Consider the following 20,426-nt stretch of genomic DNA (forward strand, 5'->3'; position numbering starts at 1 on the left):
GTGTTGGTTGAATCCTCCTCCTCCCCCTCCTGAAATCCACAACTATCTCCTTCGTTTTTTTGGTATTGAGATGGAGATTATTGTGTGCACTCCACTCCACAAAGTTGTTAATTGTGTCTCTATACTCCTCCTCATTGCCCCCTTTGATGAGGCCTACAACAGCTGTGTCATCTGAAAATTTCTGCAAAAAGCAGCTGTTGGTGTTATATTGACAATCCGCTGTGTAGATGGTAAACAGGAATGGAGTTGAATGCTGTGCAATCATCAGCTAACATAACCACTTCTGGCCTTATGAGGAAGGTCATTGCTGAAGTTGCTGTAAATGGCTGTACTACGTGTACCTTGAGGATTTTTTGCAGTGATGTCCTGGGGCTGATGTGCTTGACCATAATCATTTTCTTTGTCTGAGGTATGACTTAAAAGATTGCAATAGTTCCTTATTCCCCATTGTCTTAAGTTTACCTGGGCTAATTAATGCTACATTCTGTCAAATGCTCCTAAAACTAAGCATCACAGAGCTACACTGACAAGTGTAAGTACCACTTGTAAGCATTGTCTGAAGCAACTATGCCTTGGCACAGATAAAGTTGTCATGTTCAGGTTAATTGCTGTTCTCAGCCAGCAATGGGGATTGTGAGCATCAACAACCCTGGATAACTGTTGTTTCTGTTTATTTTCAATCATTTATCTGTTATTGGTTAATTTGGTTGCAGAGATTGCTGCATTTTTATTTGAATCTACAGTCTTCGGATGGACAAGAGGACTTGTACCAGTACTGATTAAACCAGTGGCTTGTTCTGTCTCACTACAGGCCTGACCGTGGTGATCCGGTATCCGGACAATAATAACCTCAACAGCAGCACTGGTGGCACTGCGTTACCCAAGTTTGCTATCCGAGGAATGATGAAAACTTTTGGCTTGAATGGAGTTGTTCTTGATGTTGATACGGTAGGTTTAAAAATATTTTAAAAAACAGTCTAAATCTGATACCTTGATCTTATGAATGAGTTTCCTAGCCTAAATACAATAACATGCAGAGACAAGATGTCGCATCTTCAGTAAAGACAGAGGAAGTTCTAATTGAGGGTCCTGCTTTGCAGCAAATACTTTTTGCCACTGAAATGGGGGAAAAAAGCACAACTTAACAGCACAGTTTCCAATGGTGTTAACAGCTCAGGAGCAAAAGAAAATGTAATTGAGGTATCCTGGTTGTGCAGAGATTCGAAAGTCCGACAATGTGAGACCACTTGATTACCCATTACTGTGCCAGTAATGTTTCTTTGTTGCTTGAATTAACAGGCATAGCAGAAGGGAAAGTGAGCGTACTGAAATAAAATGTGAGTTTTTAATGGTGACTCAAGGGACTTCAGATGCTGGAATATTGAGTAAAACATGAAGTGCTGGAGTATCTGTTCAGGCGGCATCTGTAGAGGACATAGATAGATGACGTTTTGGGAACAGGACCCTTCTTTGGACTAACCGGTTAACTCATGTCCTCCAGAGACGCTACCTGACCTGCTAAATTATTCCTGTACTTTAGGTTTTACTGTGAGTTTTTAATGTTGTCGTTAGCAATTCCTGCTACCAGTGTGTTTAGGAACAGTACCCATATTATTTAGTAGTAGGAAGTAAGCATTTCAAACCCATTCTTCACAATACTTTCAAGAGAGAGCTAGATAGGGCTCTTAAAGATAGCGGAGTCAGGGGGTATGGGGAGAAGGCAGGAACGGGGTACTGATTGGGGATGATCAGCCATGATCACATTGAATGGCGGTGCTGGCTCGAAGGGCTGAATGGCCTACTCTGAACCTATTGTCTATAATAAAATTTGGAATCGGCCCTTTTTTTCCAGTTTTAAGAAAGTTGAGTGGCTTCAGGCAATAGTAGTATAGAGCAGCTAGACGATGCCCAAAGTGTCCTTCCTGCTGCCAATATCACTGGAGCAGTGACAAAGATATTTTAATACTTTCTTTAGAACAGTTTAATAACTTTACAGACTGAGTAGGAAGGAAATGCAGATGCCAGTTTACACCGAAGATAGACTCGAAATGCTGGAGTAACTCAGCGGGTCAGGCAGCAGCATCTCTTGAGAAAAGGAATAGGTGACGTTTCAGGTTGAGACCCTTCTTCAGACTTCTCATGACTGAAGAAGGGTCTCGACCCAAAAAGTCAGCTATTCCTTTTCTCCAGAGATGCTGCTGCCTGACCCGCTGAGTTACTCCAGCATTTCGATGATCCACAGTTAGGAATATCTTTGAACTCGGCTGTTCATTCTGGAACCTCAGTTGCTTTAATTCTTTTTTACACATAAAATAACGCTGGTTTTCTTACCATTGCAAAATGTATTCTCCATTCTTTCTTCCACAACTTAGGCTAATGAATTGGTTCAGGTGGAGACATATTTACGAAGTGAAGGTGTGCTAGTTCGTTATTGGTATCCAATTGACATGCTGGAGCACCCTCCCACGGGATACAGACGCACAGCGGCTTATGGACTGGTCACTCTGGATAACACAAACATCCAAATTCACAGGCAAGCTCTTTCAGAATAAAGTGTAATCCTTGGAAATCCATCACTGAATTTAAAGAATTATAACCAATGTCTCCCATCTGAACAATATTATTTCACATTCTTGATTAGTGCAGGTGTCCAAGGTTATGTGGAGATGGCAGGAGAATGGGGTTAGGAGGGGGAGATAGATCAGCCATGAGTGAATGGCGGAGTAGAATTGATGGGCCGAATGGCCTATTTCTACTCCTATTCCTTATGACCTCATGACCTTATCCTGAGCACCTTTGTCCACTAGCTATCCTTTAAAACCTGGGTTAAATTAAATTGATGATTCTATAGAAGATTACATTTTCCAGGTTGGATTAATGTTTGATAATCCAGTGTAAATTTGATATTTTGTCAATGTTTAATTCCACTTTGCCTGTTGATCAGTTTTAAAATATATATTAAGTAGCCACTTGGTCAGGTTAAATTGACGTTGTTTTTATCAGACAACAAAGCTATACTTCTATAGCTATTATTAATATTGGCCTCGCGTTCACAGCCTGACTTCCTCTGGCCGATGCCCTCCCCACTCCCCATCCTATAACTACAGCTGTCACACCATTGTTGAGAAAACAATTTTTATTTATTTATTTATTTTTATTTCGGACAGAATAAAAGAATAAAAAGCAAATGTGAAACGGCATACAAAAAAACAAAACAAAAATATTTATAAAGTGTCATAAACAATATCTATAAATAAATGAAATCATATGTGTCCGAAAAGGAGCAGGAAGAAGCCAAAGCTTATTAATTCCCACCCCTTATTCAACTGCTTGTAATTATCTCATACAATGCATTCTACGTTTTACTTCATCGAACCAAAAATTGTAGATAATAAAAAATAAAGTTTTTAATTGGACCTTTGAGAGAAAAGGTAAAAATCATAGGCAATATTATTTTGGAGGGAAAAAAAGTATTAATGATTCAGGGTGACAACATCAGTGGCTGTAAGGAAGCCATTTTTACCACGAACATAGCCATTTAAATGCTCGGTATTCGTTTAGTTTTAGATCTCCCTTCTCCCCTTCTTTTTAAACTAATTTATAAATAAAAATAAAGTTGTAACAGATCGTTTTATTGTTTTAGACTATTTTCGTTCTTCGTGTTCTTCACACCAAGAAACTTCTAATTTTTCCCCATGCTCGTTAACATAGTCAAATATTGTTAATATTCAGTGCTTACAGATTTATAGTGGAGATTCTCATATGATAGTCAGGAGAGGGGAATCCATTATTTTTTAAACATTTATCAATAACTTGTTGAAGTGGTCCAAGTAAACGTGAGATCTATGAATATACCTGTAAATTAGATTTATATATAGAATTATCCCCTCATTCTTAATGATGCACAATCCAGTGTAAATTTGAAAGCACGAGCTTGAGACTTATTTGTTTTTTTGCCTTAGTTGTTTATCTCTCTTCCATGCCCCTTCCCTTCTGACACCCACCACATCCCAATATACTAATATGGTCCTACCCACTCATTTTGTCCCGCCCACTCCCCTGACATCAGTCTGAGGAAGGGTCTCAACCCGAAACGTCACCCTTCCTTATCTCCAGAGATGCTGCCTGTCCTGCTGAGTTACTCCAGCATTTTGTGCCTACCTTCGATTTAAATCAGCATCTGCAGTTCTTTCCTACACATACTAATACAGTCATTCAGTCTAAGTTCAATGAATTCTGTGAGCAAAATGGAGGATGAGAAGGGAATGCTGAAGGTGCCAGGTATATTTCCATGCTTCTATCTCTTAAATGGTGTGACTAGTATAACGAGGACTATGCATTGCAAACTTCTACATTTACCAACTAAGCAGTTGGTAATTGTCCAAGCAGAGCAAATTGTTTAATAATTAGGCTATTATATGAACATATTCATACTTGGTGCCCCATTTTTTTCCCCCAACTTTCTTCTTGTGCTGTTGTTCGCAGAGAGTTGCTACGCTGTGAAGCTTCCCTAGCTAGGCTGTACTGTCGTATGGCTTTGCTCAACATCTTTGCTCCTAAGTGTCCACACACGTTTACTCGGCTCTTCCACATCCCCGCGGTGCGTGATATAACACTGGAACATCTGCAGCTTTTGTCCAATCAACTTCTGGCTCCACCACTTTCAGGTTGGTGTTATCAAACTGACATGAAGTTGAAAGATAAACTACGTATGTAACTGTAGACAGATGTGCATAATCAGTTTGTCTAATTTCAACAAATTAGGAAGCAAACAAGTTTGAAGTCGGTTCTTGATCTTAAAAGATAGTTATACAGGTGCACAACCTTTTATCCGGTGTTCCAGAAACCGAAAAACTCCGAAAACCGACCATTTTTTCCAGGATGTCGTCTGCACACCAAAGCTCGCGTTTGGCGCCAAACTTGACCCGAAACGACCCACGGTCAACCCAGGTCTGTACTACTGTAGCGGCTGCCTCCTCCCCGGAGACCGGGGAGACACTTACACATCTGTAAATCATTGCTTAAATGTTAGTCAGTTAGTTTGGAGGGCTTTTATGTGAAGGGGGGGTCGAAGGGGTAAACTTTAATTCTTAGTCCCCTGCGTGGTCGGAGAGGCAGGGAGCGGTCAATGCCTTACCGGGTCGCCGTGCAGTAAGCTCCGCAGCGCTGTGGCCGCCAACTCCCAGCTGGGGCCGCGGGCGGCGCCGGTTGTAGCTCCGACCCCGGCAACTCTACCCCTGGCTGCGAGGCGCTCCAAATCCACCGCCGCCCGCGACCGGACGCCCGCAGCTCAATGCTGGGAGTCGGCGGCGTCGCAGCGCTGGGATACCAGCGGGGAGCGGGCAATGCCTTACCGGGTCGCTGTGCGGTAAGCTCCAGGGCGCTGAGGCCGCCTTCTCCCAACATTCGCGGAGCTGGGACTGCGGGCGGGCGGCGCTGGATTTGTAGCGCATCGCAGCCAGGGGTAGAGTTGCCGGGGTCGGAGCTACAACCGGCGCCGCCCGCGGCCGGACGGAGCCCCCAGCTCCGCGATGTTGGGAGTCGCCGACCAGGTAGGGGACTAAGAATTAAAGTTTCCCCCTTCACCCACCCACCCCACCACCACCACATAAAATCCCTCCAAACTAACTGACTAACATTTATGCAATGATTTACAATGATTCCCCGGTCTCCGAGGAGGAGGCAGCCGCTCCAGACTTTTCAAGCCGCCCGCGCTGCCTACCTAATCTACGCTAAAAATCTTCCATTCGGAAATCCGAAAATGTCCGAAATCCGACAAGTGTCTGGTCCCAAGGCTTTCGGATAAAAGGTTGTGCATCTGTACAAACTTTATAGCCAGTTAATTAAAAAAAGTACACTGTGTGAATTTACAGAATGATAGAGACTAACATTCCAGATTCTATGCATTATGGAGTTAACCAATATTGGCCAAGGCAGTATTTGAAGCATTAATGCTCTCTTCGGTGACCATGTTTGGGAGCACCCATGAGAGCAAGGTAGAACTTGATTGTGCATTATGTAGTTACGCGTGTAGCCCACACACACTGCTTAGTGACATTAGGATTTTTTTTCTGAGAGAGTATTGTAATAGCCATGTATTTGTACCTTAGCCACCTTCATAAAATTAAAAAAAAATCTGAAGTTAGATTAAATAATGTTACATTTGTGAACAAATTTCTAAATGGGAGTAATATAGATTCAAAACGTCCTGCATTCTTAAGCATATTTTTATCTCCTGAAAGTTATGTTTTTGTTCAATGTTTATTTTACTGGGGAAAATTTATAATCAACATAGGATTCTATCCAATTTAATGCCCATTTGTCTATTTGTATGTTGTATATAGTGGGGCAGTAGACTGATGTCCTAGCAATGCACTGAAGTTGTACTATAGCTCTGGCAGATAGGTAAAGGAGAATCCTAGGAGATTCCATAAGTATATTCCGATCAAAAGGATAACTCGTGAGTGGATAGGTCTCCTTAAGGATCAATGTTATTGTCTATATGTCAGGAGATGGGTGAGATCTTAAATGGCTATTTCCCATTTGTATTTACTGTGAAGAAGGTTGTGTATGCTAAATAATTAAAACATGAATAAGCACATCTTGGATATAGCACCATGAAAATCTGATTGACCAGCTATGGATTAAATGTGTCTAGTAGTCAGCAAACCTGCTTTTGGCCTACTGTTGGTTGGTTGGTAGCCTGCCACTAGACTTAAACTGTTCTGGGCTTGTTCTGCAAGATTTCAGTGTAAAGATTTGGTGAATTTTACCTGTGTCCTTCCCTTCTTCTGCAGATGGAACCATCAGCTCTGATTCAATTCTTCTGGCTCAGTCCCTCCAGCATTGTAACCAGGGTCAGAACTGCTCTCCCACTGATCTCTTCTACCAGGGCAATTCTAATTCCATCAGGGAATGGCTCACAGTTGCCATAACCCGAGCCTTACACCAGGGTGAAGACAGTTTGTTGGAGTTAACAAAACAGATCTGCTCTTTCCTGCAGGTACAGCTCCCATGATTTCCATTTGCAAACCCATGTTCTATATTTTTCACTTGTGATTTTAAGATGCCCCTCAAGTCGAGTCAAGTCACATTTAATTATATAGCACATTTAAAAAACAACTCTAGTTGGCCAAAGTGCTTTACATTTGTTATAAGAATAGCACAACAAAACAAACGACATCCATATATACATGTAGCCCTCACTCAGAGGACGTCAGGAAAGGCTTGGGAGTATAGATAAGTCTTTAGTCTTGACTTAAAAGAGTCGATGGAGGGGGCAGTTCTGATGGGAAAGGGGATGCTGTTCCACAGTCTAGGGGCTGCAACCGCAAAGGCGCGGTCGCCCCTGAGCTTATGCCTAGACTGTGGGATATTCAGCAACCCCAAGTCGGCCGATCTGAGGGGCCTGGAGGTGGAGTGGTGGGTGAGAAGACTTTTTATGTAGGTGGGGGCAAGCCCATTGAGGGCTTTGTAGACATGGAGGAGGATCTTGAAGTTTATACGGAACCGCACAGGGAGCCAGTGGAGAGAGGCCAGGATCGGGGTGATGTGGTCCCTTTTTCGGGTGCCCGTCAGGAGTCTCGCTGCGGCGTTTTGGACCAGTTGCAGGCGGGACAGGGAAGATTGGCTGATGCCAGTGTAAAGGGAGTTGCAGTAATCTAGGCAGGAGGAGATGAATGTGTGGATGATCTTTTCCAGGTCATCAAACTGGAGGAATTGTTTTATTTTAGCTATCGTCCGAAGCTGAAAGAAGCTAGCTTTTACCACGGCATTGACTTGTTTGTCAAATTTCAGTGCTGAGTCAAATATCACGCCAAGGTTTTTGACGTGAGGTTTTAGTGGGGTAAGGCTTCCAAGGCTGCCTGCTATCATTTTGATTGAGTCCGAGGGGCCGAGAAGGATGACCTCAGACTTACTCTCGTTTAGTTGGAGGAAGTTCTGGGCCATCCAACACTTTATATCCTCGAGGCAGTGGGTAAGGTTAAACAGATTTGATTGTTTTTTGGGCTTCAGGGGGAGATAGAGTTGGGTATCGTCTGCGTAGCAATGGAAGGAAATGCCGTGCCTTTCAATTACTTGGCCGAAGGGGAGCATATACAGGGAGAAGAGAATGGGGCCAAGGATGGAACCTTGTGGAACCCCACAGCAGAGATTAGCTGGGGAGGAGAATGAGTTGCCTATGTTAGTCGAGAAACTCCTACCTTTGAGGTAGGAGATGAACCAGCTCAGGGCAGTGCCATCAATACCAACCCCGTACTGGAGACGGTCAATTAGGATGGTGTGGTCGACAGTGTCAAATGCTGCACTGAGGTCAAGAAGGAGCAGAATTGCTCTAGTTGCTGCTTCATTGTTTATCGTATAAGGAGAAACTAAGTTGCAGCCAAAAGCAATTGTGCAAAACAAAACTCATCACGTGAAAGGAAACAAAAAGTGGATATTAAAGAAGAAACAATAATGGAAGAAGGATTGCAGTTATTTTTTGAAATATTGAGAAATTGTGTGAATAGAATATGGATGAAATATTAATTGCAGCACATGAATGATGAGGCTTTCTCAAAGTTCAGTTATCAGAATTGGGAGTTGTCAATCATTGGTGTCATCATGACTCGTTGAAATAATCTATGACACTACCTCCTTGTGGGTTCTCAGGATAGAGTTGTGAAAATAGTTGATCATTCTAACCTGTTCAGAAATCAGATAGAATGGCATGCTGAGAGTGGATGGATCTAACTTCTGATACTGATTTCTCCTTGCTAGAAGAAACCTCTACCAATTATGCTGAGACTATTGCTGTAAATACAGCATGTATTAATTTATTTATAAAGGCAAGATATTCTCATACTTCACTACTGTTTGGGTTCACAGTTATATAGCAGAGCCAAATCGCATGTCCCAATCTCACAATATATAATTAATGCTATATATTAATTGCAGGGGGAAAAAATCTGCTTATTCCAGTTTGCACCCAACTTGGTGCAAGTACTGATATCCTGTCACAATGCTGGACTAATATAAAATAATTTCTCGTAAGAGACATAGAAACATAGATAATAGGTGCAGGAATAGGCCATTCGGCCCTTCGAGCCTGCACCGCCATTCAATATGATCATGGCTGATCATACAACTCAGTATCCTGTGCCTGCCTTCTCTCTATACCACCTGATCCCTTTAGTCACAAGGGCCACATTACAAGCGAACATTACCAATACCTCAACTTAAAGGTGCACGGTAGAGAAAAATCTTGACTTTATTTTGCAATTATACAAGGGAACTGATGACTGATTCACCCCTACAAACATGGAATGCTGCCAATACTGAACATTAGGAGTTTAAGATGAAAGATTTGAACTTTTTTTTCAAAGATTTGAGATGAAATTAAAAAAAAACATAAACTATGTATCGTATTCTGTGCTTTTAAATTAATTTAGCATTCCGGTGTTATGTAGTCACGGTGTGTTGCTACAGTTTGTGGTTTAAATTGCAACTTCAGTGATTGCACAGATGTTTAATAACAAATAAAACTAGCACTTTTCTTTTGCACTGCAGCATTCACCAGAACAGTTTCCTTCGGAAGAGTTCGCAGTGACCGAGTCGAAAGTGAGCATGGACGTGCATTTTCCCGGAGCTGCCTTTGTAATGGTCTCATGCAAGGAAAGTCCGGCAGGGTTTCGGAAAGAGTAAGCATGGTTTTATTGTGATGCACAGAATAGTTATGTCGGGCAAGTTTTTAAATATTTAAAACTTTACAGTGCACCCCTAAGTTATGTTATCAAGGGTAAGGTTGTCCTGCTGAACCATGTGAAACATCTTGGCCTTTCTCCGGAGTTTCATGGACTTGCTCACAGAGTTGTTATCTAACTCTGGATTGGATTGCAGCGCCACAAAATGAAGAGCAAAATTCCAATGTGATGCATACGCAGTTATTAATTTTGCCATCCCCTGGTCTTAGTTTAAAATTTTATTTGATAAATATGCAGCTGTTGCCCAATCTCACCAGTGTTTTAGTTGATGTTGCTCGATTTCTTTGCTGCCAGACAAACAATGTGTCGTTCAATTGTCACTTGCTGCTTGTAATTTCTGAGATTTGACTCTTATTAAGCTGAAACGGATGAGAGATGCCACCTCAAGGCAAACCAGCGAATAACAAAACTAACAGCCCAGTTGTTGCTTTTTAATGAGTGATTGTATCTGAAATTGGCTGCAGGAAACAGCAAATTATCTTAATGTTCGATGGAAAATCCCCCGGTATTTGACCTATTAACCAAAATATTTTCCATCTTGGAAGGGTGGCATAGTCAAGCAGCAGGGCGGCACAGTGGCGCAGCTGGTAGAGCTGCTGCCTCAGTGTCAGAAACCCATGTTTGATCCTGACCTCGGATGCTGTCTGTGCAGATTCCCCTGAGACCGCGTGGGTTTCGGGTGCTCCAGTTTCCTCCCACATCCAAAAGATATGTGAGTTTGTAGATTAATTGACCACCTGGTGCGGTGCTGGTGGTCAATTGCCGCTAGTGTGTAGGGAGTGGATGTGAAAGTGGGATAACATTAACCAATGTGATCAATGTTTGGTGTCAACTTTATGGGCCGAAGGGCCGATTACAATGCATTATCTTTCAATCAATCTGTGAAATTAAGGGGTTTGGTAAGTAGATGTATAAAAATCTTAACAGAAGTTTGACTGGCATTTTTTTTAAATGGGAGCTACTCACTCATTAAATAGTAAAATTAGGTGATATTCCAGCTATGCACTAACTTAATCACCATTCTTATTGTTTAGTTCCTCTTTGTACAAGGCTCCGTGGGTGAGAGTGCTGGTATATGGATTGGGTCACAAAGTGCGGAAAAATGGACAACTTAGCCTGACGGAAACCGTGTGTTATCCAAAGGATGCATCACCCACCAACACTGGTCTCACTCCACCCCCCACCACAAATCAGTATCCCTCTGTCGTCATCCCTACTGACAAGCTGCACGTGAAACTAGGTACTCTGAACAGCTCTGCAACTCTTCCAATATATATAAATTACCTGAGTGTTTGAATGACTTGTTATTGACAAAAACTCAAAAGTGCAATGTTTCCGTTAAATAGGCCGGCTGATTGTGAGACCACATCTGAAGTACTGCATGCAGTGTTTGTCTCTTTAAACAGGAATAAATGGATGTTGGAAGCAGTTCAAGGAAGATTTACTGGACTATTGAGCAAAAATCAAAGTGCTGGAGGAAATAAAGTAATGCACAGATCACCTTTCCAGTTGAAACCCTTCAGTTGAGACTGAGAACTGGAATGGGTGGGTTATAATATGGAAATATCTTGGACAGCTCGGCTTGCACCTGCTAGAGTTTAGATGACTGAGGATTAATTGGAATATAGTTTCGGGAAGCTACATGCGGAGAGGAGTTTCTCCATGTAGGAGAACCTACAACTGGGGTCACTGTTTCAAAAACGGGTTTCCCATTTAAAATAGAAATCTCCATAAACAATTTCTCTCCCCTTCCTGATGGATCTGTTCTCTGATTCTTCCAAGTGTGGACATGAGCTTGCTTTCTGTAGTTTCTCTCAGCAAATTATTTAATTAGGTTTTGAATTTCATCTTCCCAGGTGTATCTCCGCCACCTGGTGCGGTGCTGGTGTTGAACTCATTGCCTCTGGAATTTCCTCTGGCAATGGCATTTGCTGAACAGTTGCTGACATGGAAGCTGCAGGAAAGAGACGAGAAATCTGAAGACGAGCTTGACGCTATTCCTGGATCCGTTCTCCTGCAGGTCGTTGAGCTGTTCGGTAAGACAAATTGCCATAAATGGATCCATATGTCGTTTATTCGTAAAAATATGATTTATTTTTATATGCAATAATAATTTCCAGACCTTGACACTTAAGCAAATCTACATATCTGTTAGTTCACCAAAACAAAATGGTAACTTTTCATTGCTTTTGAGAAATAGCAAGTCTTCAGTGCCATATAGTGCACAGGAACGACAAGAATAAGCTTTTAGTTGCACCTGATGATATAATCCCGTATCTACCCAGGCATATTTCAGCTGGCTGCAGATAATGGATGGTGTTTAAGAACACTAACATAAGCTGAATTGTGCTATTTCCCTTCTTGGTTGTGGAGGGCAATGTAGAAGTGGATTAAGGCGAATGCACTTTAATGCTTTATTTTCTACATTTGATTACTTCCCAAATTCATAGCTAACCTATTGTGGACAACAGACCTTGCCCCCAGCATAAAGGAGATGGTATTCCACCTTGTGGCTGAACTGTTGCGGAAAATTCACCAGCTCGAGCAAAAGAAGAATCCATCTGGCCTCTCATCATCTATTGCCATCCAATTAAATCCATGCCTGGCTGTTCTGATGGCAATTCAAACTGAGCTCCGCAAACTCTATGATGAAGAAACGCAAAACTGGGTAACTGGGAACAGTTCTGGTATCGGGATTGGTGTGACTGACCAGGGCCGTTTCTCCATCTACTTCCATGCTTTGATGGAGATTTGTCTTGCAGTTGCAGAAGTAACACTGCCCATCAACGTGAGCACGGCAATAAATGTGATGACCTCCACAAGCGCACCGAGCCTCAGTGATTCCTCTTCCTCCTCCTCCTCCTCACCAGGGCAGACGCCACAGAGCCCAAGCTTGCTCTCCAAACGGAAAAAGGTCAAAATGAAACGCGAGAAGACGACGGCGACAGGGAAGCGGCTCACCTCACGTGGCAGTGAAAGCGACACCTCAATCCTGAATATTAGCGGAAATAAACCTGAAGATATGCTGTGGTTCCACCGAGCACTGACGTTACTCATGATCCTCCGTCACCTGACAAAAAAGGACCCTCAGGGACAAGGAATGACAAACGACGCCATTGCAGATGCCTGTCAAGCTTTGGTCGGCTCCACCTCCCATGGCAGGTTACTGGTGATCTCGGGCATTCCAACACATCTTGAGGAAAGCATCGTCCGCACTGCCATTCGCAGGGCGTGCAGTGCGCACGGTGGCATATTCAAAGATGAGATTTACATCCCACTGCAAGATGATGACCCCAAGAGTTTGAAGGTGAAAGCTGACGGCAAGTTGGAACTGGATAAGTCAACAGTCAACAACATGGACAACTTGGATGTAAGCAGCGGCAGCAGTGTGACACCAGCTATGAGTATGAGCGCATCCGCCTCTACTAGTCAGACCTCAATTTGCAGCTCCCAGTGTGTTTCTCGGACAGCGAGTGATCTTTCCGTAGACCAGTTTCAAGCAAGTCATGACCAACCTGCTCCACAGGGCATGATTGATCCCCACACAGTGTCCAGCCAGGAAAGCCTGGACTTGTCTCTGTGCAGCACAGGAAGTCTAGGCAGTCTCGGTAGTCTCGGAGAACCCTTGGACAGTGCGGACTCAGCTTCCATCTCAGACGTTGGATCAATGTACACAGTCACATCACTAGACAACAACCCACTTGTGTCACGGTCCATCAAAGGTTATGCCATCGTCGAGGTAAGGTTAGGGTTTATTATCTTGATTTTAGATTATGGTTTCTAAAAAGCACAATAGTTTAGCATCACATTAGTCACGGGCAACTAGCAAAACAATTTACATTTTAAATTAATTGTGACATTGTTTTCTTTTATTGAGACTATTAAATTAGCTTAAAGCACCAATTCAAGCTTACACTCGGATTCATGACATCTGTGAATGCTTATATTTATCTGATTTATTTGGAGTGTTTAAATTGCAATTTTATTGTACGTTTATATTATGCAGTTATAACAAATGCAATTATATTGTTCAAAGTCATCCAACTAAAATGGTAATATTTGTTATTTTGTTTGATGGAATTGAGATTTGGCTGATTTTTATTTATCTATGGTATGATAGTATCAAGTAACATTCATAAGTGCAATATAGAAATTTGGGGAAATTGTTGACATTTTTTATGATTTATAGCAGACCCGTAATTTATGAGGTATTTATAGTTCTTTATTACGTCACAATTCAGGTGCTTACAGTGTAACAGAATAAGTGCAACTTATTTCTGAAATTAACATTTTGAAAGAATTTGGTCACTATAAGACCAACTCACACTTGTTCCCTGCACATGTCCCAAGATTGCTCCAACCATTCATGATGCTGAGGTTTGAGTTTAACTCTTGCCTTGGCCATCCTGGGAAACGGGCCCACGAACTGTACCTGGACCTTGGTGATGGGCCTCACCACCAGACCACCATGATGGCCTTTTGGTTATTCATATTGTGAGAGGCCTTCCCAACTCTGGCAATCAGTGATATATAAAAAGGTTCAAATACATTTAAATAATTGCAAGATATCATTAAAAAAAAACTTATTTAATGAATATAAAGAAACAACACATTGAAATATAAATTAAAATCACATATTTTTCAACTTCCTTGTGATATTATTAATAAAAATAAAACAACCACTTACTAACTCATACCCTTTAAACCCAGCTGCCTTATTTCTAGGTCTTAAAATGGCTGCCAGATTAAATGATAAAGTTGCTGCTGATAGAAAGGCAGTATTCAGATTTATTCACTAGTTGTCTTGGATCACAAGCACAGAACTCAATTTATTCACTTTTCCTCTGGCTAGGCTAGGCAAATCTGGGACCTTTATGATAAGTTTGTAAAAGGACCTCATAATAAAACATCTTGCTGATCTGTACCCTTTCTGCTATCTTGCAAATAACAGAACCTGGAGGATAGCGACCACCTGCATGAGTTAACACCTTCAAAGAATCACAGCGTTAAACCATTACTCCTTGCAGTATTCTGCCTTAGAAACTGAAGATAATGCTTTGTAAATAACCTATTTTGGATCATGTGGTGATGATTTATTTTTAAATGTAGGTAAGAGCAAGGGCAAAGATTGAAAAGGTTCGTGCCAGTCTGTTCAACAGCAGTGATTTAATTGGATTGTCTAGTTTGGAGGGAGAGGATGAATTGATGGAGATGTCAACAGAGGAGATTTTAACCGTGTCTTCCGTAAATCAGAGCTTGTTTGACACCCAGGGTAGTTCGGCGTTGGAGGATTATTTCACTGAGAAACTAATAAAAGGTAAGCAAAAGGGCTGGCTGACTGAGATTCGTAAAGTCATCTACTTAACGTCATAAATTTTGTGCTGCGCCACACTATAATAAGTAGTGGGATTGATTTTTCTCTTGTGCACAATACACGTTTTATTTTGAGTTTATAAGGAAATTATCTATTTGCAGTACACCAGATGAGTTTTAAGACAAATTCTACATTAAAGGCGCAGTCTTCACCAAAAATGATCAGCTACAATAACCAATTTGCACTCTTGAGTGGATTCAGAACCAATAGTGTTACTTAAATTGCTGTATACATTTGTGGCCATCTATGAATCTGCTATTAAATATTATTGATTAAAATACAAACACTGTTTGGCATTGTTAATACCACAATGTTTCACTCAATAAGAGTCTCAACGCGAAATGTTGTCTATTTATTTCCCCCCACAAATGCTGCCTGATCCGCTGAGTTCCACCAACAGTTTGTTTTATGCTCCTGATTCCAGCATCTGCAGTCTCTTGTGTCACCACATTGTTGGTTTGTGCATAAATAAGGAGGCTGAATGTGCAGGCCTGGCAACTATTTGATCCCAGCAGGGTCTTGATGTGAATGCCCTTTGAAACCAGAAACCCACCTCTTCCAATGGTCTTAGGAGTCTTCAATAGTTGGAATATAAATGTAACTGGACCTCCAATGGACTGAATGACCTTCTGTGTTGTAATAAGTAAATAATTTGATTTGACTGAGACTTGCATCTGTCCCAGAGCGTTGCCTGGTATACTTCATTAATTAAGATGCCCCATCCTCTCCCTCAGATGGATGGAAACTTTTCCATATCCCTTTTCAAGTAAGAGCAGAGATTTCAGCCAACCTTCAGGTCAACGTTTATATTTCAAACAATGTGATACAGAATATCTGGTCCTTTATCATGTGTAGGGAGGAACAAATGCTGGAGTAACTCAGCAGGTCAGGCAGTGTCTCTGTAGAAAAGGAATAGGTGACGTTTTGGGTCGAAACCCTTCAGATTTGTAGAGTCAGGGGAAAGAGAAACTAGAGGTATGAAAAAGTTCAGAATAGATCAGAACCGGCACCGATGACCAAGGGAAGGTGGAGCCCACAATGATCCATTGTTGGCTGGGGAAGAGGTGATAACGAAGGGATATATGGATGCGAACAGTGGAACTGGCCGGATGACTTGGGTGGGGGAGGGGCAGAGATAGAGGGTATGCAGGGGTTACTTAAAATGAGCAAAATCCATATTCATACCGCTAGGTTGTAAGCTGCCCAAGCAAAATATGAGGTGCTGTGCCTCCAATTTGCCCATGGCCTCACTGACAATGGAGGAGGCCCAAGACAGATTGGTCTGTGTGGGAATGGGAAGGGGAATTAAAGTGCTTGGCAGCCAGGAGATTGCGTAGGCCAAGGCGGACCGAGCGGAGGTGTTCAGCGAAGCGATCGCCCAGACTGCACTTGGTCTCGTGTTTTTGTATGTGTGGCTTCCAGCTGTGAGGAAGTTGGCTGTAGTGTTTCCTTTTACGGAGTTGTTGAACATTTCAAACACACTTAATGACCTGTAAAACACTTCTGTATATCCCTTGCTCATAAAGTACTACATAAATGTGTCCTTTATAAAATCAATTATTAATTAGAAAGTGAAAAATAAATTATCTTTAATATCTTGAAAGTAATTTACTGCGGTTTACTTTGCTTCTTTTTCATTAGGTGATAAGGTGGTTCCCCCTGCACGAGATGTTCTTGCAGAGATATTTCGAAGCTGTATTCATTCAGAGCAGATGTTGAGTCTTGCTCCAGCCAAACCTATCAAAGTTTCTGATATTTTCCTCAGCAAAGAACAGATCAACTCACAGACACCAGGAAACCTGTTACAAATATTTTTCACTAATGTCCGCCCACCAAAGAAAGTTTTGGAGGATCAGCTCACACAGGTATGTGCTTTGGATAAAGCCCTGAGTCTGTTTCTTATGTGGTTTGTGGATCAAACTCCCCCTTGGACATTTCCTTGGGAACAAGGGTACTCGCATCCACTCTGATTTTGTGAATTCCATGGTAACATTTGACGGCACTGGACCTATACTCGCTGTAGTTTAGAAGGATGAGGTGGGACCTCATTGAAACTTACCAAATAGTGAAAGGCTTGGATAAAGTGGATGTGGAGAGGATGTTTCCAATAGTGGGAGAGTCTAGGACTAGAGGTCATAGCCTCAGAATTAAAGGACATTCCTTTAGGAAGGAGATGAGGAGGAATTTCTTTGGTCCGAGGGTGGTGAATCTGTGGAATTCTTTGCCACAGAAGGCTGTAGAGGCCAAGTCAGTAGATATTTTTAAGGCAGAGATAGATAGGTTCTTGGTTAGTACGCGTGTCATGGGTTGTGGTGAGAAGGCAGGAGAATGTGGGTTAGGAGGGAGAGATAGATCAGCCATGATGGAATGGCAGAGTAGACTTGACGGGTTGAATGGCCTAATTGTGCTCCGATCCCTTATGACCTTATGTAACGGATGAGGTTGCTGAGGGAACTCCAACTCAATAAATGGGGGAGGATATTCTTGATGGATTGGGCCATTTGATAATTGATGAATTGTGACAGTACTTCTACCATTTATCTTGGGCTATTGATTCCGACTCTAGGTTCTCAGTGCCGTCCCCACAACTGGTCCTTATCTTTGAGTGGTCTTGCTCCAGGGGTTCATAGAATCAATGGAATAGTTGTATTTTTCAAGGTTTAGTGAAATATTTTATTTTGCCCCTCTGTTATAGTCATGGAGTCATACAGCATGGTAACAGACCCTTCAGCCCAACTTGCCCACACTGACCAACCTGTCCCCCATCTACACTAGTCCCACCTGCCTGTATTTGGCCCATATCCCTCTAAACCTATCCTTTCCATGTGCCTGTCTAACTGTTTCTTAAATGTTGCAATAGTAAATACCTCAACTACCTCCTCCGGCAGCTCGTTCTATACATCCACCACCATCTTGTATAAAAAAAAAAAATCTGCCTCTCAGGTTCCTATTAAATCTTTCCCCTATTAAATCTTGTTTCGATTTCACAACTCTGGCTAGCTTTGCTCTCAGTACTTTTGTTTAACCATATTATAGAAGGAGAGAGTAGTTGTCTTTTTATAAAGTCACCCGCTGCCATTTGAGAGAGAATTCTCTGAATTATTTCTGTAAACACGTCTAGTAACTAACTGTGCTTTGTACAATGTTTAATGAATTATTTTTCTTTGTTTGCTTTTGCAAGATACTGCGGAAGTACGGCATACCCAAGCCAAAATTTGACAAGAGCAAGTACAGTAAAGCAGGAAAGGAGCAGCACCCTGGCAAAGTAGTCAGCACAAAAAGGCCAATCGGCAAACCTCCAGGCAAAGACAGGTCCGTGCTGAACAGCGTCAGGTTCGTTGTCTTTCATCAGGAAGTTCTCCCCTCTCTAATCAAGACTTTCAGTAGTTCTAAATATCACTCGAGGTGAGAGAGAAATAAACCTTATTCTGGAATTCATGGATAAACATTAATTTCCATAAAGTTCATTGGATGGGTTACATCAATACAAATGGTGCAGCCACAGCATTTACACCAGAGTTACCTGTCTCAACAGCGCTCACCAATGCTACAGAAATCTTAGTTTACAAGCTATGAATCTGACAGTGAGTTCAGGTTTAACACTGCACATTACGACTGGCAGCTGCATTTCTGGTTACAAACAATTATCCATGTATTTGAGAAGAAATATAACTATAATGTTGAGAGAAATAAAACAATTATCCTCCATGTCTGGCATTACAATCATGTTCACACACCAACTGCCTTCTGGGAAAGAAAAAACATACCATTTCAGGAAGAAAATAGGATCTTTCCTCCTTATTGCTTAATGCAGTACGTTATGCTTCATTATAACTTAACTGCAGATGAAACCCTCAGCATTCCAGACCTTGTATTGCAAATTATTATTAGTCATGCTTGGGATTCCTTGTAAAATGGAAATGTTCCAAAAAATCGTAAACAAATGAAGTTACTTTTGCAAGGGACATCAAGATAAACATACACACTTCTAACAGTATGGCAATCCACACAATGGGCTTTCAATAAGATGGGGCTAAATGGCCTATTTTGTTCTGGTTTTGCAGCATTGACAGTCTCCTTCACAATTGTGTTATCTTCTAATCTGCAATAACAATAAGTGAGAACGACTTCATGTTTACAATTATGATAAGCGATGGTTGATAATGGCATAACAAGATAAATAAGGCGATGCAACCAATGTTATCCCAGCACTCCCCGCAACCCTGACACTCTTTAGGAGACCTCAAAGTTTCAGAACAGCCACGTTATGAATTAGGCATCATAAATTGAGCCTTTTCCAGTTCCTCTCTGTCACAGCACCTGAGGTATATCTAAAGGTGATGAAACCATGGCCAGTTAGCTAAACTAAAATGTCATAGAGAGTTTAAAATAACTCAAAAGGAAAATTGAATTCATGCTAAGCATCTTTTCTTTTAACAGAACTGCGCTGAGTGAGAAGAAACCAATTGTGAAAGCAAAGTCACCAGAAAAGGGCAGCAAACCTGATGACAAGGACCCAGAGAAGTCACCAGCAAAGAAACAAGAAGGTAAGTCTTTTTATAATTATCAACAAAACCAGTGACCACCATGAGAAGGTTTAATGTAGTTTATTATTGTCATGTGTACTGAGTGAAAAGCTTTTGTAAGGATATTTTTTTCATTATCTTCTACACCATTAAAAAAAAAACATTTCCGTAGAATGGGGAAGTGGTGTAGGCCACATGTCTGTTTAGTTCAATTTATTTTAAAAATACAGCATGGAAACGGGCCCTGCGGCCCACCAAGTCTGCGCCAATCAGCTATCCCCACACGCCTCCACTATCCTGCACACTAGGGACTATTTCCAATGTTACCAAAGCCAATTAACCTACAAACCTGTACGTAATTGAAATGTGGGAGAAACCGGAGCACCCGGGGAAAAACGTATGTGGTCACAGGGAGAACGTACAAACTCCGTACAGGCAACACCCGTAGTCAGGATCAAACCCGGATCACAGCTGATCTTTGACCTTAATTCCATTTCCCTGTCTGATCCCTAAAACGTTTTAGTTTCCCTATAATATAAAAATATCATGCTTATCATGCCTCTGAATGAATGATAAAGCAGCCAGAGCTCTCTGAAGCAGAGAATTCCAAAGATTTGCAAAGTAACTTAGTATAGGAATGAGAGCTTGTATCTGCCATTCCCATTCTGGTCTGAGGAAGGGTTTTGGCCCCAAACATTACCTATTTCCTTTGCTCCATAGATGCTGCTGCACCCGCTGAGTTTCTCCAGCATTTTAATGTACCTCCCATTCTGGGCAAGCTTG

General features: G+C 41.8%; 1 protein-coding gene across 6 annotated transcripts in view; it reads left to right on the forward strand.

Annotated features, from left to right (window-relative positions):
• The window catches only part of LOC129709146 (probable E3 ubiquitin-protein ligase HECTD4), a 168,391-nt gene that overhangs the window by 129,965 nt on the left and 18,000 nt on the right, over positions 1-20,426 (forward strand). For all 6 annotated transcript variants that reach the window (XM_055655285.1, XM_055655291.1, XM_055655288.1 and 3 more), the window contains 12 exons: positions 812-948; positions 2,373-2,533; positions 4,486-4,667; positions 6,798-7,003; positions 9,550-9,680; positions 10,778-10,983; positions 11,600-11,779; positions 12,194-13,482; positions 14,853-15,060; positions 16,759-16,982; positions 18,299-18,450; positions 19,558-19,664. In XM_055655285.1, the coding sequence (XP_055511260.1) occupies positions 812-948; positions 2,373-2,533; positions 4,486-4,667; positions 6,798-7,003; positions 9,550-9,680; positions 10,778-10,983; positions 11,600-11,779; positions 12,194-13,482; positions 14,853-15,060; positions 16,759-16,982; positions 18,299-18,450; positions 19,558-19,664 (3,183 nt within the window). The remainder of the gene's footprint in view (positions 1-811; positions 949-2,372; positions 2,534-4,485; positions 4,668-6,797; positions 7,004-9,549; positions 9,681-10,777; positions 10,984-11,599; positions 11,780-12,193; positions 13,483-14,852; positions 15,061-16,758; positions 16,983-18,298; positions 18,451-19,557; positions 19,665-20,426) is intronic.

Source organism: Leucoraja erinacea, chromosome 25 (assembly GCF_028641065.1).
Source record: "Leucoraja erinacea ecotype New England chromosome 25, Leri_hhj_1, whole genome shotgun sequence".
Classification (NCBI taxonomy): Eukaryota; Metazoa; Chordata; class Chondrichthyes; order Rajiformes; family Rajidae; genus Leucoraja; species Leucoraja erinaceus.